The following is a 15,866-nucleotide window of genomic DNA, read 5'->3' as shown; positions in this document are numbered from 1 at the left end:
GCCGTGCGAATGAAGTACTGAGTTATTCCAAGTGACATGCAGCCTCAACTTGTAGTAAACGTTGAACAACTTTTTTTTTTATATTTTGTGAATATTTATGATTTTTCATTAATTTACTATCTTCGTTTCACACACTTGCATTCTGTACTTGATATAAAAGTATTTTGATGGCAATAAAATGCAATCAAATTAATGATAAATGTCGTACAGGTTGCAATATGCACAGCAGTAATTATACGGGTTGCAACATGCATTTCCGTCACATACAAATTTCAACATAGATTTTGTACAACTTATACACAACATATATACAAAATGGTTGAACTCGTGAATCGTTACGGTGTATCCATCTGCACCATGAAAACTGATTTATTCAACGGGTCATAGTTTTCCTTTTTTCGTTTGTCTACCCCGGACTTGACTTTTTATGGACAACTTGGCGGGTGTTTCTAAAAAAGCAGAGAACGCTTACTCTACCGGTGCTCCCAGTTTTTGGTGGAGTCGAGTTGCTCATTTGCTTGTTACTCTGTATGAATGATTTTAGTTACTTCATGTTCTTTGTTGTGTATGTCTGTTTTTCATGCCGGGTCTTTGTCCCTGGATTACTGCTATAACCTTGGTTCCCCTGATTATTCTTGGAAACATGCAACAGGTATATGTGTATAGATAATAAAATTAGACAAATAATCAAGTAATCAGAGAATGAAATTGAATTCACCATGTCATTTGAAATTGTAATATTGGTATTTTCTTGATTATTTAAAAATATTTTGTTCAAATATATCAGATTTTCAAATTCAAAGAATCAACCGTTTGAAGTACGCATTGTACTCCATGGGATTACCATTGAAGGCTACTACCGTCACTTTATTCTGTGTATTCTGCAGACGCAAACTCAGGAAAAGCTTGTACAACAAACAGCAGGACTACCACTTGCAGCACAACACCCAATTCAATGTTAGACTCAATGCACTTGATGCTATTGGAGATGCTGGTAACGTTACACAACATCCCCGTTCATTGACAATGTGACTTAATTTTAGTTGAAGGAGTTTTTTTTATGGATATTGTAGACAAGGCTGATACAACATCCGACTTCCTTTGCTTGGACTATAGATTTCTGATTGATATTGTAAATGTGATGTATCTTTTAACATAATTAACAGTAAAATGTGCAAATTTTGCCAGTTTTAAAATGTGGTGCTTCATACAGTTTTTACTGTGGATTTGATGATTAAAAAAATAAAGAAAAGTAAAAATTATATGATTGTCTTATATGTTGATGAAGTTAAGATAATATTTCCTATATTGTAACATTTACTTTTAGATTTTCAAAATATGTAATTTACCTAAATAAAATAAGAATCAGTGGTGGATCCAGAAAGGGTGTTTGGAGACGGCCCCACCCTTTCTATTGGAAAAATCATGTGTAAAATTGACAAAAAATTGCAAATAGTGTCCTAGCACCCCCCTTTTCTGATGAACCCAGTTTGCCAACTGTCCTTTTCAAAGTTTCTGGATCCACCCCTGAGAATAAATTATATCAATGTTTGTACACTATCATTTATGCAGCATCTTCTGATGGTTAACAATATTATCCCTCTTCAGAATTTTGCTAAATTAAAGTTATTGAGTAACAAATGTATTTACAAAAAAAAATGTACTTTGACCACTATTTTCTGTTTTTGTAGCATCAGCCATTTTTTTAACGGATCAAAAATGCAAAGTCATTTTGTGCAGGATACCCCAAAAACGTTCATACCATTCATAATCTAGTTATTTCTGAGATTTTTGAAAAATTGTTAACAAACCCCAAATGATGGCAATAGCTCAAATGGCCTACAGCCAGATGAGCTAAAAACAAATTTAATTTGGAAATGTGACAGGCAATGAAATTACCAGACATACTCATGACTACTATTTAACTTCTGATGTAATCAAATATTCATGAATTTTCCTGGACTTTGAAGATATTTAATATCTAAATATTTAAAGATTAAACTAGAATAGTTTTAATGTACATGCATGAATGTTTTGATTTGTGAAATAGTACCTACATTATTTAATTGTTCATGTACATGAAAAAGGTACAGCAGTACATGAATAGGCATGCTGATATACTTAAGGAATGTTTCTTATTTTTTGAACAGCTTATATGACATAGCCTGGTTTGCAGCAGCTTACACTTACAGCGATTTGTAAAAGGTATAAGCAGGCCCAAATCAGGTTTAAATATGGAGTATAACCTTTCAAAAATTTAAACATTCCTTACAATCTACTTCTTAGGAATGACAGTGCAAATATTAATAACTGCTCCATAATACATTATTCTGCTTGGGATTTTTTAATTGTGAAGTGCTGACCAATCAAAATTAATGATGACTCACATGTACATGTAGTAAGAAGCCAGGTTATATACAGAATAACCTGGTTTGCTCAGAGAACTAACCAATCAGAAAGCTTGCCAGAAATCAAATTAAATTATACTAGAATAAAGAATCATAATGGTAAAATATGGATTTGTAAAAGTAGAAATTTTAAAACCCAGAGAAATATAACATCTTTGTTTTTTTTACCATATACATGTATATATGTACTTACATGTAGATCCTTCTTCTTACATTTAAGATTACTAAATTCTGAATATCTACAAGTAATTCGTGAGTGCAAATGCTTTTTCTAGCCCAGTGTTCCACGATTTTAAACATTTTGATGTCTGCACAGGAAAAAAACACCATGAAGAATAAACTATCAAATAACCAAACCTCAACAAATCCTTCCAGAAATTCTAGTTTTGTTCTTGCCAAAGGGCCAGTGAAATGGGATAATTAAGTTCCCCAGGAGACTGGAATCATCAAATACTGAATCCAAAATAGCTGTTAAAGTTAGAAACAAATTCTAACGCAGTCACAGTGAAAATTCAAGAAATCTCAGTCAAATTTTTAAATTTCCTAAAATATTTCTTCTTTTATTCTATATTCTTATTATATTTACAGACACAATATGTACATATTAATGGTAGCTAATGACGTAATGATAATTCATGACATCTATTAAAATATCAAATTTTAAAATACATGTATAAGATAAATTTATGTTTTCAATTCCATCTGCTGTTTCATTCAGTCTTGAAAGAATATGATACATACATTAACGAGTCTTGTTCTTTGCTACTAAGTAGAATACTAATTCTTCTTTTTCCACTCAGAATAACATCTGGCAATGTATCTAGAAAATAACTTTTTGACAATGTAAGTTTATCTTCAGGTTAATACACAGCTGCTGCTAAAACCTCACTTTTGCAAGATATTCCATCCACACACCAATTATTCTCATTCGTCTATTGATGATGCAGATTGTCTAAAAAATAATTCAGATGCATGACATAAATAATATTTTCTTCTTTTCAAAACTTGCTGGTAACAGTGTTACTAATATACATGTATTATAGCCAATATATTATATTAATACAATCATTTTACACGAAAGTGGACAGATTCTCCAGGTATAGTTTTATTGTTTGCATATAAGGAACTGTGACAAAGCGATGTTTCAGTAAAGTAACATTTCAAAGTACAGGTTAATGAACTACGACTGTTGGAGCATTTATAACAAGTACCGTCTTTAAAAAAAAAATAACCAATGCAGTAAAATTTTGTTCTTTTTAGTTTCTACATTTCTTTCAAGAAAATAACACATGGCATGCAATTTCAAATTTTTGATTGTTTTTTCGAATGCAATTTCAGAATTTTGATACAGTTTTTTCGAACGCCACTAAGTTAATAGTATTTGGCCAATCAGGAAACATAATTGCGATCAAGTGATTTGCATTTCCATAGAAGAGTGTCCTTAAGGTCAAAGGGTAAAAAGCGAAACTAATACTGACTGCGTCGGAAAATCAGAGATATGGAAGTAGTGTGCTAATTGAACTTTATACCAAATACAACTCAGTAACCAACCTAATACAAGTAATTCATGCATAAATGACCTAAAAGAAAACTTAATTAATAAACAATGTAAAAAATACAGTTTCCTGTTTCTGTTTAAATTAACTAAAATTAAATGTTTTAGTGGAGTCCAAGTTGCTCATTTACATTTGTTACTTTGAACGTATTTCGGTTATTACATTATGGCTAAAGACTATTCTGACGATTCCCTCTTCCCATGGTAGGCGTGGGCAATAGTCGACAATTAGTGTCAACCTTGGACACATTCCCATTGGCCCACGGTGGACACGTGGTTGGTCTCTGTCCATGTTGCCCACGCATTCTGGTGGTCCCTTTTAAATCTTGTTTCGTTTTAACAAGAATCGGAGTTGAAACTTTCTTACGTAATAAATTAACTGTCCTGTTGTATTATAAGAAGCGTATCTAATTTTATGAACTATTGGTAACAATATTTCACAGGTGTCAATAGAGCTTCTTTATAATTGACAGTCATCAATTACCTGTGGGCGGGATTAAAGCAGAGAAGCGTGAGCATTTGCCCACAAATAGAATAAATACAGGAAATCGTGGTAACCTTTGATAGATGCCATCTGATCTCTTTGATTGACAGTTAATCAATTAATGGTAGCAACAGGTTTTAATACAGTGCACCCTATCACTTGTAAAAAAATAAATTGTGTTATAGAAAAATTTTTTATTTAACTTTAATCAAGTGTTACTTGTTGAATTAGAATATATTCAGAAATACTGAATAGTTCAACATAACTTACATGTATATGAATTTGGAAACAGCAACTAATCTTGTAAGATGAATTCTGAGAAAAATACTTTAACGACCATGTGATGAAAAAGTGCAACCTCCTTTTGCTTATAACATTTAAAATTCTTAGAGAAAATCAGATAAGACTGGATGTGCAGTCCCTTTGAAAGATGAAACTATTTACAACTGCATCTCCTTTTACGGCACTGCATTATGTTGCTATGAATTTCTCATGATGGCTTAAGATGCAGGTGTTCTATCTCGGACCTTTGACTGACAGGTAATCAATTAAATAAAATGTCAAGGGTGTGGTTTTAAGTAAAGATGCAGTAATGTTGACTGACAGGTAATAAATTATAGGAATATTGAGGGTGTGGTTTAAAGTATTGTGAACTGAAACTGGACAGTTAGCAAACGACACTTACATGTACCTTAGAAGACGTATTCATGTAGGTGATTTAATCATGAGTAGACCTTCGTGCACATGTGTAGTAAGATTGAGGAGTAATAATTTTTTTTTTGTCAACAACTGTAAAAAAAATAAACGAGATATACGATGAGTGCAACCTTCATAAAATTCGAAAATAAAATTGAAACGACTGTAGGCTGGTGTTACGAATTTTAAATATGCTAAAATTTGAATAATACTCTCAACTATGATTAGTTTAATATGTATCCATTTCAACAACTGCAAGTGAAAGGCAAAATAATGCAAAAATACAAAATTTTCAGACTTATTTTTGTCCCGTTTTAGTATTGAAATATATTGGGAGATTTTTGGAAAAAAGCCTACTAAGTCGGCACACCAGTGTAAATAAAGATACCAATGAGTTTAGTTTATTCTATATATAGTTAGTCATAAAATTCATACTAGAAGAATTTTTTTTTTTTATGAGACTATGTCTGGGGGATTCAAACACTATTTTATATTTTATAAGGGATTTTAAATGTCGAAATTTTGATTTAAAAATATATCTTTGGATGTCCCTAATACGCTTCTGTAATCATAAAACATTAAATTAGGTTTCTTTTTATTCTTTAATCTAAACATTACCTAACAATTCCTTCTCGTTAATTAGCAGTTAATCGACCACTTCCTGTATATTGGCTGAGTGTAACACACTTGGGTATTAAGTAGTGACATTACACGGATAATAATGATTTGACTAATTAAGTTTACGTTGTAAACAAGTTGATTAATTTTATTTCTAGGTGGCTATGATATGAAAATCACAAATACTTTACAAGATTATTACGTTCAGTAAAAAGAAAAAAAAAACTTGTATTGAGCATGATTTTAGAAGAACAATGAACATTTAATTATTGAAATAAATATATGATTGCCCTTGTGTCATTCACCTACACTGTATTTGTATATTCATAAACTAATAATGGATATTTCGAAAATGAAAGTAATGTTTCTGGAATAAAGTTTCAGAAGATTCTAAAAAATTACGAGATTTCAAAATAAAACACTTTAACTAAAAGAAATTGATTTTCGAAGTGGATGTTGATTAATAACTTGATATGTAAATAAATTTTAATTAAAAAGTCTGACTCGTAAAATGAAAAGTTATGATTTAACGTCAACTGTTATGAAAAATTTAAGAAAACATAATTTTATATTTCCATATTTAATACATGTTTTTTGAATGACGGTGTTGAATTTTAAGTACTTTCATGTATTATTACTCTTCTTATTATCTATGCAAATAAGGCACGTTGCTCGTCGATTGATAATTGTTGCCAGGTCAACGAAATGCCAATTTACCTCATACAATGCTCAAAACAAAAGGACACACCTTTTGATAAAACATGAAACACACTGATTAGTCGATGATATTCCAAAGGCATTTATTAAATTTGCGTGTGAAATTGACACTCAAAGCATTTTTATAGTAATTGGTTTAAAATACTTATTTTTTTTTAAGAATTATTATGTAAGAAACCTGTCAGTAAAATGAGTAGTTCGCAAGTACTCAATTTTCTTGAACATTTTAATTTACAATTTATATGCTACTGTTATTATATAATAACGGAACTAATCATCATCAAAATTGTTGAACTAAGTGAAGAAAAAAAAAAAAAAACCAAAGAAATAAGTCGTTCAATTGTCTACAGTGCCCTAAATCTAAAAGAAGTAGCTGCATATTAAACTTAAGAGGGGAAATTTTCACCCATCACTATATTTGGCTAACGTGTGCTCGGATAATACGCGGTTAAATCCGTTGCCATTTAAGAACTCATGAACTACAGATTCAAAAATTCTGGATCATATATTATCTTCCAACGATGCTTCCAGCTTTCAAATTTTGTTGAAATGACACAATATCAAAATTGGTTATTTATAGACCGTAAGTTAAAGTTGCATGTGTTTGCTTCAAATCCATTCTTTCACAAAGAATATACAACTGTGTTAAATAGGTTGTCAGCACAAAAAAGGAGTTCGCAAATACCAATTTTCTTGAACATCTTAATTTGTAACAATCTGGTAACAGGTCAGGTGTACAATATTATTACATGATACATGTAGCAACTGGAAATGATAAAATTAAGGCCTTTTGAATTTCTTTAAAAATTATATCAACTTTGGTTTCCGATTAATCCAGGTTTACATTTCGAAGATACTAAATAATGATAGACTTAAGTACGATGTGGGCTGTAAGAAATAGAAAAACAAAAAACAAAACAAAACAGGAGTTTAAAGCATTTAATTCATATAAAAACCTAATTATATTAATTCCTATTGTAAACACCTGGTGGTGTCACAATTTTGGCTTGAGGCAAATTATATGTGAAAGAAAATTGATTGTCACGGTCAAGGTAGGGATTAACACATTGTTCTTTTATTTGTCAACCGTTTGAACGGTAATAAAATTGCCAATCATGGATTAAATCCAATCAACAGGTTATCATGCATCCACCAGATACTGTGGGTCTGGAACTATACTGTCCACCCGACACGGTGGGCACGTGGACGTCTGTCCACCGTGGGCAAAGCGTGGAAAACTTGATTTGTCCACTGTGGGCGAGTGGCATAGTCAAAATAGTCATTAGCTGTAGTGTAAATGTTCTTTATTGAGTATGTCTGCTTTCCATGTCTGGTCTTTGTCCCAGGATTAAATACCTCTGATTTCCTCTAGAATCTTGGTTTCCTTGATAACTCTTACTTTTAGAGCATCACTTAAAATAGTTGTAGTAAAAAATTATTTTGGTGATGATTTGCCTCAACAAATGACAAAAATCATATCTATTGAAAACAATGAGTTACTATACATTATTTTACATGCAGAGATATTTGAATTTTCAAAAGTCAATAGACCATGACTGTGGAGGCATATGAATAAAATGGATACAGAATTTTGATGCAGTATGGCTAATACAACTGCATACCAAATAACATTGACCTTTCCAGAAAAGTCAACATGAAAATCTATGCAACCTTCATAGGTTCATAAAATCTGCCATGGCCCATGATGACCTCCTGTGAAAAATTTCTGAATTTGATAATTTATTCATACTACTAATGCATCTAGCAGAATACATAGCAAGGTTGTGTAGCATATTTTTAAGACAGTAGCAAAACTTGATGCTCTAATTTTTAAGACCCGGCATTACAAACCCTCCTCTTTTTCAATACAACCTACCCTGCATCACTGCCTTGACTACTACTACATCCACTTGAACTGCCACCTGCCTCACTTTCATCAGGAGTGGCATTTTCTTTTCCTTTGCCTTTCGGTGAAGCAACCAGAAAACCACTAATACCTTTTTGCCAATCTGGTGTAGGACGATCACATACTGGGTTTCCTCCTGCGTATTTGTTCTTACCTAAAATAAATATATGTACATGAACATACAGATTTTTCAACTCCATTAACAGATGCATGAAGTTGCAACATACATTATTCTTTTCCTCTTTTGTCTACTTCTGACTTGATTTTTTATGAGCAACTCAACAGGTGTTTCTAGAAAAGCAGAGGACACTTACCCTACCAGTGCACTTGGTCCATGCTCCAAGATTTTAGTGGAGTCTGAGTTGCTCTTTTGCTTTTGTTACTTTGTATGTATGATTTCAGTTACTTTATGTTCTTTGTTGTGTTGGTCTGTTTTCCATGTTTGGTCTTTGTCCCTGGATTACATTCCTTTGATTACCACTAGAATCTTGGTTTCCTTGATTATTCTTATATCAAATTTTTTATTTTTCTACAAATAAAAGTACAAGTCTGACATCGGTTTAAGTTACCATTCTATATTGGCAAAAAAAAAGTTAACAATAGGACAAAATCCAAGTAGATGGTCTGAAAGTGATAACAGTAAACAAAAATGATCACATACACAATACAAACCTGATAAATTTGATTACATATAATTATGAATATAAGAAAAACTAATCATAACACAAAAAAAAAAAAACACAAAATCATAAGCAATTTGAACTCCTACATAATATATAATAAAACAAACAAACAGAAATGCCATCAGAAGTCTCGATCAAATTCTTATGACTATTGAATTATCTTTTACCATAATAATGAATATTCTTATTTTCTTATTGATGATTTTCTCCTTTATTACATTTGTATTTAGGCCTAAAATAAAAATGTTAGTTTGCCATATGCCAAAGGGCCAAACTGAATTTCGATCACTTTTATTTTTTGACATTGCCTCAAGAGTTAGTGATCATTGTAGGCCCAGGGCTCACGCAACTGGGCCATTCGGGTGAAATATTTGCCCTGGAGTTGCTCACTTCGCCCTCAGACGACACCAAAAGCGAAGTGAAGTCATCCTCTCATTTTCAGACATCACCCATGATCAAAAACCTTACTCTGTCTTTTAGCGGTATTTTGACCAGAGTTATCCCTCTTCTTCTAATAATTCATAAAAAAAGGTGTCTGTTCGAGAAAGTAAATTGAAAATATTTTCGAAATCTATCAAATTATCAGTTACATGCAAGTATTTTCATCAGAATTTTTGTTTCAAACAGTTAACACAGGATACGGAATGAACATTCTTCACTTTACAAATGTACATTAGCTTACGATCATTCATATTTTACCGTTCACATTTCGTTACGAAACGTGCAAATTTGTTGTGCGTGTTCTTTGGACTTAAGTTTAATTCATCTCAATTGAAAATTCAGTAGAAACCCGAAGTGTTTCTTTTGATCTTCATATTTCTTAACAGAACAGTTCATTCTCCACTTCGACGGAACATTTCTTAAGTTTGAGACAATTTCATACCTTTTTATGTGTCAATAAACTTTCAGCCTTGATTTGTCAGTAACAATTTTTTTACATGATTATTGATACTCTTGGTCAACTTAAATCTAGAGACTGGATATTTTGAACAAGTTTATTATGGACTTTGTGGGAGCAGGGAAAACATAACAAAATGAAAATTCCAACAGAATGTCACTGCCTGACATTTTCTAAATTCTATTCCAGTGCTGATAAAAAAGACAAAATCAATAGAACGATACAATGCAAGAAGCTTTGATTTGCTCAATCATATATTAATTTTACTGTAATATATTTGGTAAAGGGTAGGGGTATAGATTAGAAATTCTACTTCATGAATTCATGATCCAGTCAATCATTCAGACAGCAGGCTGATTTCATTTTGTCCAAAATGTTTAGTTACTTACATATGTACATGTAGCTTAAAGAAAAAGTAACATTTATCACAACAATGGAAAATGAATATATGGAAATGCTTGCTTATACTGTGTGCATGTAAGTAACATATAACGCATATAATTTTAAAAAGCATTACTGCCATTAGTAAATGAAGCATGTTTGCATTCACTTCTCCCTAGAGTCTCTCTGAAAGAGAAGTCACTTAGAAATAAATTACTCAAGTAGATTGAGCCCTGAGACCACATAAAAGAAATATGCCATTTCAAAGGGCCAGACAAGCGATTTTTGATGGTATTCAACCAAGAACCCCATTCCCAATTCAGTGTACTTCATGAAATATTTCAGGAACTGTTTCTCAGCTAAAACGTTAGCATACTAAATGTACTTCACATCTGTCAGACTGGGTTCACTTTTGTATATAAGATCAATAGTTTTAGACAAGAACTTACCACCACTGGGTGATGAACATGCTGAATGGTTTCCAGAACTGCTTCCACCTAAAGCTTTCCTAGGTGCACTTGCTCCTACAGCTGTGAACAAAGGAACAAATAATCAATGTCATCCACATGTTACGCTGCCCAGGTACAAATAAAAAAATGTCTGTTTCAGGTTTCCCGACCCACCATAATTTTTTCTTCCGACCCTAATACATTTTTCTCCAAAATTGACAAAATCGGTAATTTCCGCCAATTTCCGATATAATACGGATCATTTCCGATAAAACCAAAAGTACGTTAAAAACCAGGTCACAAGAGCATTTGAATAGGAGACTTATTTATATCATGTATATCCAAGTGTAAATACAGTGTACTTTGTTCAAAATTCCTACAAAAATAAAGTGTATTGTAATAAAAAACATGATTAATAGGTGGGTATGTTAAAAATTAAACTTTCTACTTAAAACCATACACTTTCATGACTTAAACATGATACTATTTTACAAATATAGGCTCAACTTAAGTCGAGGAAAAAAAAAAAAAATGCCTACCGATCTATCCTATTTTTGGGAGGAATGTAACCCTAAACAGACATATTTTTTTTGCCTTACTTTCACTAATACAAGAATATGTCTTTACTCGGCTGTAAAGTAACAGAAGTTCAACATTGTACAAAAGATACATGTCAGGGATCTCCATGGATCACATGAATACATGGCTCACTCTCTGGTTGGACAAATTTTCATCATGGCGAGTGTCCTTTCCTGCAGAAAATAACTTGCCAAAAAAGTATGATAAGGTTGAATGTGACATATTTAATAGCACCAGCTGCAGCATAGAAACCAACAATGGTACTTTTTTTTCTGTCTGTATTGTCTATTTCAATAACAAGGTAAAGTTTTCCCTTCCCTAGGCTTGATCATAGGTCCACAGCTCTAGAGAAATTAAAACCACTGGTAGGTGTGGTCATTTTGTTGATACCATTAAACCAAGTGCATTTAAAAAGTTCTTTATAATTTAACCACAAGAACTTTGACAGTAAAATGTTGTTTTTGTCTGAATTGTGTCTTTAGAAAATTCTTCAGTTTAGAACTTTTTTGAGTTGATCCAACGCATTTCCATAAGAGTTAGGCTAATTGAACTGCTTTTCTCTGTCCGATTATTGCCAAGATCGTTTATACATTGTTGTATAAATTAAGATTGTTTTCCTTCCTCTCCGATCACATCAATCTGTATCAAATTGAATTAAACTAATAATATTTTCTATATTTTATTCAATGAAGTTTTAAAATTTTGTTCATTTAAAACAAGAAAAAAAGCACAGTAGCTTAGCTTGAAATCATTCAGCTTTTTAAAAATCTTATTGCTTTTGACAACGATAATCGTAAATTTGACAAATCCGAGATGTGATGACATGCGTTTCACTCCATGACACATTAAACCCACATAAATTACCAATCAAAACGCTGAAATTACCATTACAATAAACACATGCACCAATCATAAACATGTAGATTTATGACAGGTATAGGTGGTTAATAAACAAGATCAATTGGGAAATACAGTGCCGATTTGCAATGCACGACGCAAGTAAAGTAACACATGGCGCAGCACAATGCAAATTGATGCCATGGAGAACCCTGTATGTAATGTACCCCACATTTCAAATTATTTAAGTTACATGTATGCCTTATCTGTCTTCTATCATTCTGTTCACAAAGAAATAACCCCTGCACGAAAACTCAGGTGCAAGTTACATTGTAACAATCTCAACATACAATTCAGGGGTTGAAAATTTTTGGGAAGACCCAAGGCCTGGTCTTTTTCATCTTTGGTACAATAAGCCCGAACAAAGTTTTGTCAAGTCCCAATCATAAGATATATAAATGCAATTTTTTTATCTGATATTCTTATGTTTTCAGGGAAGAAGACACAGTGTCAATTGATTCTGTCTCCCAGTGTGATGCTTTGTCATCAGCTTTCCTTTACTGTGAAATCGTAATTTAGCATCAATATTTTCCTCAAAAGTTTATCTTATCATTTCAGTGCTTGATTAATTTAATTTCTAGAATGTCAAAAAATGTGTCTGATCAAGTGCAGGTGTGATTCAGACTTGAGAATGACTAATCAATAGATCGATCTAGTGAATACCCATTCTAAAAATGAAGTTATAAGTATTTATAGGTCAGGGAATAGATCGAGAAACATGGTCCAAATAATGACAACAAAATCTTTCAAAAAAGTTTTTAATTTTTTTACATTTGCCATGCCAGGCTTATTTCATTGAAAAACTGCAAGTCGGAGTTTCAACTTCTTTAGTCCCGGGGGTCAGGCTTTAGGAAATTTCAACCCCTGGCCATACATGTGCAAAATGTCAATGTTGAATTTTCTTTAAAATATGGACTTAATGTTAAGAATACAAATGTATGAGCTTGAACAGAGTGTCCAAAGCTACATGTACACTGAAAGTATTTTCTGATTTCCTCCAGGCAGTTTTCTTTTTTAAAAAAGGGGGGGCGAATGGAGTTGTGACATCGATTGTTGTCAAAATTTTCTTACAAGCGTGTAAAATATGGTTCCACAAAATACGCAATTAAGTAGATTTCTATAAGACACTCCGTCCTGAGGCCAACCCGACAAACCGTTACACGTTATATACAGGATCAGAGGTGGTTTTGCGATATCTCAGTCCACCAAACCATAATTTGCGTAAACAAAACCAAGTACATGATCGGTTTCTATCAGTTATTCAGCATGTGCGCCATTTTTACCTTTCCTTGAAGACCCGCTGCTACCGCTACTAGTGCTAGCCTTCGTTCGAACCATCTCTCTTGAGCGTTGCCCGCGTGAATATTGCAGCTCCCGCACTTTTTTTTAATAAACCGGAAGTACAAATCAGGCGACAAGTCAGACCCGATTTAGATCGGCCTTTCAGAACGGACTAAGAGCATTAGTGAGCGCTCTCCTAACAACCCGTTTGTCCACATTTGCACTATTTGGAAAAGTTCAATCCCTATCCCCCCACCAAAAAAAAAAAAAAAATACATGAAACATTAAATGATACCCCGCCACCAGAGAATTACAGGTCTATGCTGCCATCTTAAGTTAATTGTAGTGAAATCATGAAGGGATGGCAGAATGTTTGAAAAATATGGCAAGCCAAAGTGGACAAACGTGAGCATTTTCTAATATTAAAAAATGATTTTTTAATATTACAAATTCATTTTCTAATATTGCACATTTGATTTCTTATATCACAAATCACTTTTTTAATATTAAAAAATCATTTTTTAATGTTAAAAATTCAATTGAATTTCTAATATTAAAAAACTATTTTTGAATATTAGAAATTGATTTTCTAATATTAGAAAATGGATTTGTCCTATTCAGTTATGATTTTTTAATATTAGAAAATCATTTTGTAATATTCAAAAATGTGACTGATAAGAAATTCATTTTCTAATATTATAAATTTATTTTCTAATATTACAAATTCAATTTGTAATACTACAAAATGTGTGATATTTTATAATATTACTAAATCAGGAATTTGCAATATTAGAAAATGAATTTTTAATATTACAAATTGAATTTCTAATCTTAAAAAATCTTTTCTAATATAAAAAAAAAGATTTTGTAATATTAGAAATTCATTTTCTAATATTACAAAATATTGATTTTCGTCCACTTTGGCTTGCCATAGAAAACTATGTAATAGAGGTTTTGCTTAAATCAAAGTTAACCTGAACTGTGCTAAGTTTTAAAAAAGTCAATGATTAAATTTTAAGTTATTAATTTTAAGTTATTATCTGGAAACTGTCCGGGCGAAGAGACAGAAGAACAAACACCGACTTTTCGCTGGGTATCACATTACCTGGCCACTTTGTGTTGCGGTATATAAAATGACTCCTCCTGACCAATTGAAATTTCTGCATGGGGAGAGTTCACCAAATGCATTATCTTAGTGATTGGCCCTATAATAATTATGCCTTCTTCGATGGCTATTTTTTATTTTGCTTGCATGATCGCCTCCCTTCCACGCATAAACGTCAGATTTAAAAAAAATATATATAATAATTTGAACAGCGAACGTCATGAAACATATAATCATTTTATGGGGGGGAGGGACAAATTTGAAATAAAATGGCAGGATCTAATATCATTTTGAAAATGTATTGTAATATTTCTGTTATAAAATTATTTTCGTTTATAAATTTAAGAATTTATTCGGGTTTGGTGTGTATAATCAATATCAAGTCTGATGCCCAGGTGTCCTTACTCGGGTGCCCTAGTGCCATGCCTCCGCTGCCCCAGTGTCCTTACTCTGGTGCTTTAGTGCCCTACGTCCGGTGCCCTGAGCCCTTGTCAGGATAGGGCAAGTGGTAAAGGTGCATACTGTATATAAGGAGGTAATTTCAGTGTTAGAAAGTGAACTTTTTGTCAACATAGACCACCCGGGTTAACGCGATATCGCCAACACGGTTGAACAAAAACAAAACAAATCCAAATATGTTGTCAGAAAATGGTAAGTTTCTGCTATTTATTCATCACTTTTCGGGATAATTAATACGCCTTTGAACTCGCATAGGAATGTTTATTTGACAGTACATGTAGTAACTGGATCGATTGAGTAACTTGCGAAAAACGACGTGTCAAACTAGGTACACCCCCAAAAAAGACACATTGTTTTGGTATATTTCCATCGAGTGTGGAAGAGGAGAGGAAGGTTATGACAAATCAACACCTTTAATATCTTTAACAACCATTTTACAACATTCCCATAAAATGCCATTGTCTAGATTTCCCGGATAAGGACAGTAATGATGCTCTTTTGAAACGTGGTGTAATGAAAACATTTAGTTTTTAACACGGTAGACGTTACCACGCAATCCGGTTGTCATTACAATAATGTTATCGCTTACACACGTTATGACAATATTATTTCTGGACAATAAATCTGTAGAGTGTTACCGGTCATGACGTTTAACATGTAAAATGTTACACATAAATACCATTGGAATAAAGGGAAAGCGTCAAAGGCTGTATGAACGTGTAAACCATATTTTTGTCGTTTATATTTACA

The 15,866-nt window shown here is 32.5% G+C and overlaps 1 protein-coding gene across 1 annotated transcript; it reads right to left on the bottom strand.

Annotated features, from left to right (window-relative positions):
• Positions 1–2,939: 2,939 nt before the first annotated feature.
• Positions 2,940–14,001, bottom strand: LOC148602172 (PCNA-associated factor-like). The gene is made up of 4 exons (XM_088556254.1): positions 13,555–14,001; positions 10,796–10,876; positions 8,355–8,538; positions 2,940–3,360 (listed from the first exon to the last, which is right to left on the bottom strand). The coding sequence occupies exons 1-4, from the start codon at positions 13,607–13,609 to the stop codon at positions 3,333–3,335; spliced, it is 348 nt and encodes a 115-aa protein (XP_088412380.1). The 5' UTR covers positions 13,610–14,001; the 3' UTR covers positions 2,940–3,332.
• Between the last annotated feature and the right edge of the window lie 1,865 nt (positions 14,002–15,866).

The sequence above is a fragment of the Perna viridis genome, chromosome 12 (genome assembly GCF_037379345.1).
Source record: "Perna viridis isolate PV_CMFRI_1.1 ecotype Kerala chromosome 12, ASM3737934v1, whole genome shotgun sequence".
Classification (NCBI taxonomy): Eukaryota; Metazoa; Mollusca; class Bivalvia; order Mytilida; family Mytilidae; genus Perna; species Perna viridis.
Note: the sequence above shows the minus strand (reverse complement) of the source record. Positions and strands in the feature narration are given on the sequence as shown.